The sequence below is a fragment of the Cebus imitator genome, unplaced genomic scaffold, assembly GCF_001604975.1.
Source record: "Cebus imitator isolate Cc_AM_T3 unplaced genomic scaffold, Cebus_imitator-1.0 Scaffold613, whole genome shotgun sequence".
Classification (NCBI taxonomy): Eukaryota; Metazoa; Chordata; class Mammalia; order Primates; family Cebidae; genus Cebus; species Cebus imitator.
The window spans coordinates 329,290-337,011 of NW_016107928.1; the positions used below are offsets into that span (position 1 = coordinate 329,290).

Below are 7,722 nucleotides of genomic sequence, written 5' to 3' on the forward strand. Positions count from 1 at the left end.
GGCAGGAGAATTGCCTGAACCCAGGAGGCGGAGGTTGCGGTGAGCCAAGATCGTGCCATTGCACTCCAGCCTGGGTAACAAGAGTGAAACTCCGTCTCAAAAAATAAATAAATAAATAAATAAATAAAATAAAATGAAAACTTGACAGACACAAAAACCATCCTTTTCTTGCTCATAGTACTCAAACCGCAGCTGAGAAAAATCTATGATGATAGAGATCTTATATTTCCACAAATTTGGGGGAGGCAGCCATGTCATATCCCTCATGCACCGAGATCCCATTTCCAACTCAGGGCCTCATGACCAATTCTGAAGAAACACTGTCAATTCCTTTTGAACTCTGACACCTTTGTCTAGGATATACTCTGTTACAGTCATTTTGCTGACACGATGTTAGCAGTATTCCTGAACTCATCAACTTATTTTCTTTGTTGGAATTCTCTGTTGTTGTTTTTTTTTTTGAGACAAGTCTCACTTTGTCGCCAGACTGGCGTCTCAGCTCACAGCCACCTCTGCCTCCCAGGTTCAAGCAATTCTCCTGCCTCAGCCTCCCGAGTAGCTGGGACGACAGGTGTGTGCCACCACACCTAGCTAGTTTTTGTATTTTCAGTAGAGACGGGGTTTCACCATGGTGGCCAGGATGATCTCGATCTCTGGACTTCATGATCCACCAGCCTCAGTCTCCCAAAGTCCTGGGATTATAGGCGTGAGCCACCGCGCCCAGCCTTTGTTTTGGAATTCTCTAAGATCCTCTTGGTCCTTTGCTGGAGAAACACCATTTCCAGTTTTCCCTGTGAAGTCCCTATCTTAGGGTTGATGTGGCATCCTAAATGCGCCGTCTGTTAGCAAAGTTGGGCACCATTAAAAACTGCATCTCAAGGATACACATTGAATCATGATGGTGCTTGCTTCTGGTGTAGGGGAAGGGAATGGAATGGAGGACGGAAATGGGAATTTATTGTAATACCTGATTTCTTTTAATGAAGAGAATACTTAAAGCAAATATGCCAGTTCCAGGTCATAGGCACATGGGTGTTATATCTGTCTGCATGGTTCTGTTTTGTTTTGTTCGGAGATGGAGTCTCACCTGTTGCCGAGGCTGGAGTGCAGTTGTGTGATCTCAGCTCACTGCAACCTCTACCTCCCGAGTTCAAGCCATTCACCTGCCCAGCCTCTCAAGTAGCTGGAATTACAGGCACCTGCCACCACGCCCGGCTAAGTTTTGTGCTTTTAGTAGAGACAGGGTTTTGCCATGTTGGCCAGGCTGGTCTCGAACTCCTGACCTCAGGTGATCCACCTGCCTTGGCCTCCCAAAGTGCTGGGATTACAGGCGTGAGCCACCATGCTCAGCCACTTCTCTGTATTTTTAAAGTTTTGCAAAAACCTTTTTTAAGAACAACAGTGCACTACAGAAATGGTTTCAAACCCAATTGTAGTTATATGTGGAACATTAAAAATGCTAGAGATTCCCGGGCATGCCGAACCTATACTCAGTCTCCAGGAGTGGGATCCAGATGTTCTTCAAGCAGCCAGTCCAGCACCAGCCTTTGGATCAGCTGTGAGGCACTACTGCCTTCCAAAGTCATTCACCCTACATGACGCCAAAAACCTGGTAACTCACATACTTCAAAACAAAAAACCCCGCCAAGTATCTGCCCCTTTGGACAGTCAATTCTTTTAACCCAGCATCAATGGTAACTATAACAACAGCAAAAAGGTCACTTTTTAAAAATTTTTTAATTTTTATTTTTGGAGATGGAGTCTCACTCTGCCACCCAGGCTGGAGTACAGTGGCATGATCTTGGCTCACTGCAACCTCCACCTCCCAGGTTCAAGTGATTTTCCTGTTTTAGCCTACTGAGTAGCTGGGATCACAGGCATGCACCTCCACGCAGGGCTTTTTTATTTTTTATTATTTTTATTTTTATTTATTTTTTTGAGCACAGGGGACTTTATTGATGGTACATGACAAGGTGGGACTCCCTAGGCCCCTCCCTCTTCAAGGGGTCTGCATGGAAACTGTGAGGAGGGGCAATTCAGTGTGGTGGGGACCCAGTGTGGCAGGGATTCCCCAGCAGTGAGGGCCTCTCTTCCTCTCGTGCTCTCGCTGGGGCTGGTGGTCCAGGAGTCTTACTCCTTGGAGGCCATGTGGGACATGAGGTCCACCACCCTGTTGCTGTAGCCAAATTCATTGTCATACCAGGAAATGAGCTTGACGAAGTGGTCGTTGAGGGCAATGCCAGCCCCAGCGTTGAAGGTGGAAGAATGGGTGTCGCTGTTGAAATCAGAGGACACCACCTGGTGCTCAGTGTAGCCCAGGGTGCCCTTGAGGGGGCCCTCTGATGCCTGCTTCACCACCTTCTTGATGTCATCATATTTGGCAGGTTTTTCCAGACGGCAGGTCAGGTCTACCACTGACACTTTGGCAGTGGGGACATGGAAGGCCATGCCAGTGAGCTTCCCGTTCAGCTCAGGGATGACCTTGCCCACAGCCTTGGCAGTGCCAGTAGAGGCAGGGATGATGTTCTGAAGAGCCCCACAGCCATCAAGCCACAGTTTGCCCGAGGGGCCATCCACGGTCTTCTGGGTGGCAGTGATGGTGTGGACGGTGGTCATGAGTCCTTCCACCATACCAAAGTTGTCATGGATGACCTTGGCCAGGGGCGCTAAGCAGTTGGTGGTGCAGGAGGCATTGCTGATGATCTTGAGGCTGTTGTCATACTTCTCATGGTTCACGCCCATCACGAGCATGGGGGCATCAGCAGAGGGGGCAAATATGACCCTTTTGGCGCCCCCCTGCAAGTGAGCCCCAGCCTTCTCCATGGTGGTGAAGACACCAGTGGACTCCACCACATACTCAGCGCCAGCATCGCCCCACTTGATTTTGGAGGGATCTCGCTCCTGGAAGATGGTGATGGGATTTCCATTGTTGACAAGCTTCTCGTTCTCAGCCTTGACACTGCCATGGAATTTGCCATGGGTGGAATCATACTGGAACATGTAGACCATGTAGTTGAGGTCAATGAAGGGATCATTGATGGCGACAATATCCACTTTACCAGAGTTAAAAGCAGCCCTGGTAACCAGGCGCCCAATACGACCAAATCCGTTGACTCCGACCTTCACCTTCCCCATGGTGTCTCAGGGATGTGGCTGGTGATGGGAGACAAGGTGTGGCTGTCTGTCGAACAGGAGGAGCAGAGAACCGGCTTTTTTTTTTTTTGAGACGAAGTCTTGCTCTGTTACCCAGGCTGGAGTGCAGTGGCGAGATTTAGGCTCACTGCAACCTCTGCCTCCCGGGTTCAAGCGATTCTGCTGTCTCAGCCTCCTGAGTAGCTGGGACTACAGGTACACGACACCACATCCGGCTAATTTTTGTGTTTTTGGTACAGACAGGATTTCTTGAACTCCTGACCTCAGGTGATCCACCCACCTTGACTTCCCAAAGTGCTGGAATTACAGGCATGAGCCATCAAGCCTAGCTTTTTTTTTTTTTTTTTTTTTTTTTTTTTTTTTTTTTTTTTTTTAAGTAGAGACAGGGTTTTACCATATTGGCCAGGCTGATCTCGAACCCCTGACCTCAAGTGATCTGCCCGCCTTGGCCTCCCAAAGTGCTAGGATTACAGGCGGGAGCCACTGCGCCCAGCCAAGGTCATTATTTTTAAGTCTTTATATGTGCATACTGGAACAAAATTCCTTTGACAATGTATGGACTAGGATCCTTGTGCAGTTTTAAAGCTAAACCTCTAAGCTTTAACAGCTTAGATTATAATAACATCTGTAAATGGCATTGCAATATCAATGGAATTTCCTTTTCAGATAATCTGGATCTCTAACTGGACTAGCTGTAGGACAACTGAACTTGACAATAGCATCTTTTTCAGAGTAGGACTGGATATTACAGAATTTTACCCAAGATTTTGTTAGGATTGTCTTCATTTTAAAGTTAAAGTGTTAACTTTAAATATTTAAGTTTCTTCTATCGTGTCCAATCAAGATTTTTTTTTTTTTTTTTTTTTTTTTGAGAAGGAGTTTTACTCTTGTTGCCCAGGCTGGAGTGCATGGTGCAATCTCAGCTCACTGCAACCTCCCCCTCCCGGGTTCAAGCGATTCTCCTGTCTCAGACTCTTGAGTAGCTGGTATTATAGGCGCGTGCCACCACACCTAGCTAATTTTGTATTTTTAGTAGAAACAAGGTTTCACCATGTTGGTCAGGCTGGTCCTCAGGTGATCCGCGTGCCTCCACCTCCCAATGTGCTGGGATTACACACTTGAGCCACCGAGCCCAGATCAAGATTGTTTTTTATATTTTGAAGGTAATTAATGAGTTTAAGCCCACCATATGCACACTTACATTTATATGCACACACCGCTCATGAAAAATCACTCCTTGGGACTGATGACTCAGTTGTACACTTTAAAGTCTGTCATTTAGCTATTGCTCATTATGACTTTTTTTTTTTTTTTTTTTTTGGCCATTACTCTCATCCTCCATCTGATGGGTGAGCAGCAAAGCAAGGAGGTGAAATGAAATTGTCCTCTTTGCTACTTGACAACAGCTTGGTACCAGGTAGCTAACACTAATTGTGATAACCTGCTTTTTGCCAGCTAAAACGAACTCTCTCTTTCTCAGACTAAAAGCTGCTCAGGCTTTATGTTAGCTTCTTGAGCTGGACAGACTCCATCTTAGCTTCTTCATTTTAGCTATTTTCCCACCATTAAGTATGTAACTATAGTATGTAGCTGGGGCAGTCTGACACTGGCCACCTCCAGGAATGCATTTGCTGATAAGGGGCTGGGTTAAGTGGTACCAGCAGAGCCTGGGACTGCAGGTGCTGTCAAGCACCCAGAGCCCCCATAATCTATAAGTTGGATGTCTTTCATGACAAATTTCCCCCTGGCACCTGGCACTGTTTGACTTCTCATGTACTAGTTTATCTTTTAACTTTTTGCTTACTCTGCTCTTGTGAAAACTTTGCTTCAGCTAGGTTTCCCCTCCCTTTTAAAACTAGGGTATAAAAGACCACCTAACTTTTTCTTCGGGGCCAAGAGAATTTTGGGCGTTAGCCATCTCTCAGTCGCCGGCATAATAAAGGACTCATAATTCAATCTCAGAGTGTGGCACATTCCTTGACTCGCTCCAGTACAACATAATAAATAAAAACCAGGGCCCCAGTGCAGTGGCTCACGCCTGTAATCCCAGCACTTTGGGAAGCCGAGGCAGGTGGATCACCTGAGGTCAGGAGTTAAAGGCCAGCCTGGTCAACATGGTGAAACCCTGTCTCTATTAAAAATATCAAAATTAGCTGGGCATGGTGGCACACGCTGTAGTCCCAGCTACTCGGGAGGCTGAAGCAAGAGAATCACCTGAACCTGGGAGGTGGTTGCAGTGAGTTGAGATTGAACCCACTCCAGCCTAGGTGACAGGGCAAGACTCGGTCTCAAATAAATAAATAAATAAAATGTTAAGAACAATTCTGTACATAGGTTAGAACTTCCAAGGTTGAAAGGAGCCCTGCTACCCCAGCTTTTGGGACTGCACTCAGAATGACTGTGCCAATGAGGCTGGCCCCTTGGGCAGGCTCATGAGCAAACTTAGCATAACCATCAGGTATTCCTGGGACACCTGCTATGTCCCAGCGTCATACATACATATTACCAGGACACCTTCATGTGTCCAACATTGTCATACATACATTTTAGTAAATAGCCAGCATTGAGAAGATTCCCCCTCCCAATTCAAACTCTCTTATGAATTGCATACAGCCTCTTTGGTATGGAAAAGCTTAGTATAAGAACAGTGTGTGAGACCTGGTGACCTGCAGCACTCTTGTGAACTGTCCCTCTCTTTTCGTCTGGCTCCAGTCCTTTTTTTTTTGAGACAAAGTCTCGGTCTTGTCTCTTGTTGCCCAGGCTGGAGTGCAGTGGCTTGATAACGGCTCACTGCAACCTCCGCCTCCCAGGTTCAAGTTGCAGCCTCTTGAGTAGCTGGAATTACAGGCGCCCATCTCCATGCCTGGCTAATTTTTTATATTTTTAGTAGAGACAGGGTTTCACCATGTTGGCCAGGCTGGTCTCAAACTCCTGACCTCAGGTGATCCGTCTGCTTTGGCGTCCCAAAGTGTTGGGATTACAGGCGTGAGCCACCGTGCCTGGCCTCCAGTCCTTTGTTAAGGGCCACTGCAGCCCTTGCTGCCCTTGACTTTGTACCATGAGGAAAAGGAAAGCAAGTTCAAGTGTACAGCAAAGGATCCAATCATTTTCAATGAAAATTAATTCAAACAAAATACAAAGAAAAGTAAGCAGAGTTGGGTAAGACAATATTCCTTAACTGTGTATATGTTCAAAATCTGAATGCATAAAATATTAAAGAAATGAGTAAATATAAGAAAGCAACTGAAAAGCGAACAGGTAACCATGCAATCCTAAACTTACCAATTTTTCCATTTTCATTCTAAGCTGGGCCGGGCTGGTGGCTCAAGCCTGTAATCTCAGCACTTTGGGAGGCCGAGGCAGGTGGATCACGAGGTCAGGAGTTCGAGACTATCCTGGCCAACATGGTGAAACCCCATCTCTACTGAAAACAGATAAAATTAGCCGGGCATGGTGGCAGGCACCTGTAATCCCAGCTACTTGGGAGGCTGACGCAGGAGAATCACTTTAACTCGGGAAGAGGAGGTTGCAGTGAGCTGAGGCTGCTCTACCGCACTCCAGCCTCGGCAGCAGAGAGACACTCCGTCTCAAAAAAAAAATTCGAAGCTAACAGATTTTATTAGTTGACTTTTTTGTTTTTTCCCTGAGACACTCTCGCTGTGTCACCCACACTGTAGTGCAGTGGTGCAATCTTGACTCACTGCAATCTCCACTTCCCAGGTTCAAGTGTTTCTCCTGCCTCAGCCTCCAGAGTAGCTGGGACTACGGGCGCCCACCACTACACCCAGCTAATTTATATATTTTTAGTAGACATGGGGTTTCACGATGTTGGCCAGGCTGGTCTCAAACTCCTGACCTCAGGTGATCCACCACCCACCTTGGCCTCCCAAAGTGCTGGATTACAGGCATGAGCCACAGCATCTCCCCCTTGCTCCTCCCTTTTTCTTTTTCTTTTTTAACATGAGAGTTGCATCAACTGTCTGTAAAGAAAGCTGACTTTTCTTATAAAAAAAGACACTGAGTATATCCAGAAAACCCCAGCAAGGATATGCCTGACACTAGGATTTCTCCAAACCAAACACAAATACTTTAGACACGATTAATGACTGTGCACCTGGAGTGATGAGCTTTCCAGAGGTCAAGTTGAACTCAATCTCCCATATTAAATCAAGAGAGCAACTGGGAGAGAACACAATTTAAGGCAAAGTGCACTTCACACATGTAGAAGCTGTGCCTCAGTTGTGATGGCCACCCTCACTCCTGTCTTTACATAGTTTCTTCAGTCCCATAACATGTTTGCAGCATTATTATTACTGAGTGATTGGGACAGCAAAATTAACTTTTTTTTTTGAGATGGAGTCCCATTCTGTTGCCCAGGCTGGAGTGCAGTGGCATGATCTTGGCTTACTGCAACCTCTGCCTCCCAGGTTCAAGTGATTCTCTTGCCTCAGCCTCCTGAGTAGCTGGGATTACAGGCGCACACCCCCACGCCCCACTAATTTTTGTATTTTTAGTAGAGGCAGGGTTTCACCATGTTGGCCAGGCTGGTCTTGAACTCCCGACCTCAGG

At 46.5% G+C, this 7,722-nt stretch overlaps 1 protein-coding gene across 1 annotated transcript; it reads right to left on the reverse strand.

Annotated features, from left to right (window-relative positions):
• Positions 1-1,936: 1,936 nt before the first annotated feature.
• On the reverse strand, positions 1,937-3,205 carry LOC108294965 (glyceraldehyde-3-phosphate dehydrogenase-like). The gene has a single exon (XM_037734404.1). The coding sequence runs from the start codon at positions 3,133-3,135 to the stop codon at positions 2,131-2,133; it is 1,005 nt and encodes a 334-aa protein (XP_037590332.1). The 5' UTR covers positions 3,136-3,205; the 3' UTR covers positions 1,937-2,130.
• Between the last annotated feature and the right edge of the window lie 4,517 nt (positions 3,206-7,722).

What these genes read in the sequence shown, in the direction of transcription:
- LOC108294965 (XM_037734404.1), bottom strand. Translation starts at nt 3,135, where the DNA reads ATGGGGAAGGTGAAGGTCGGAGTCAACGGATTTGGTCGTATTGGGCGC.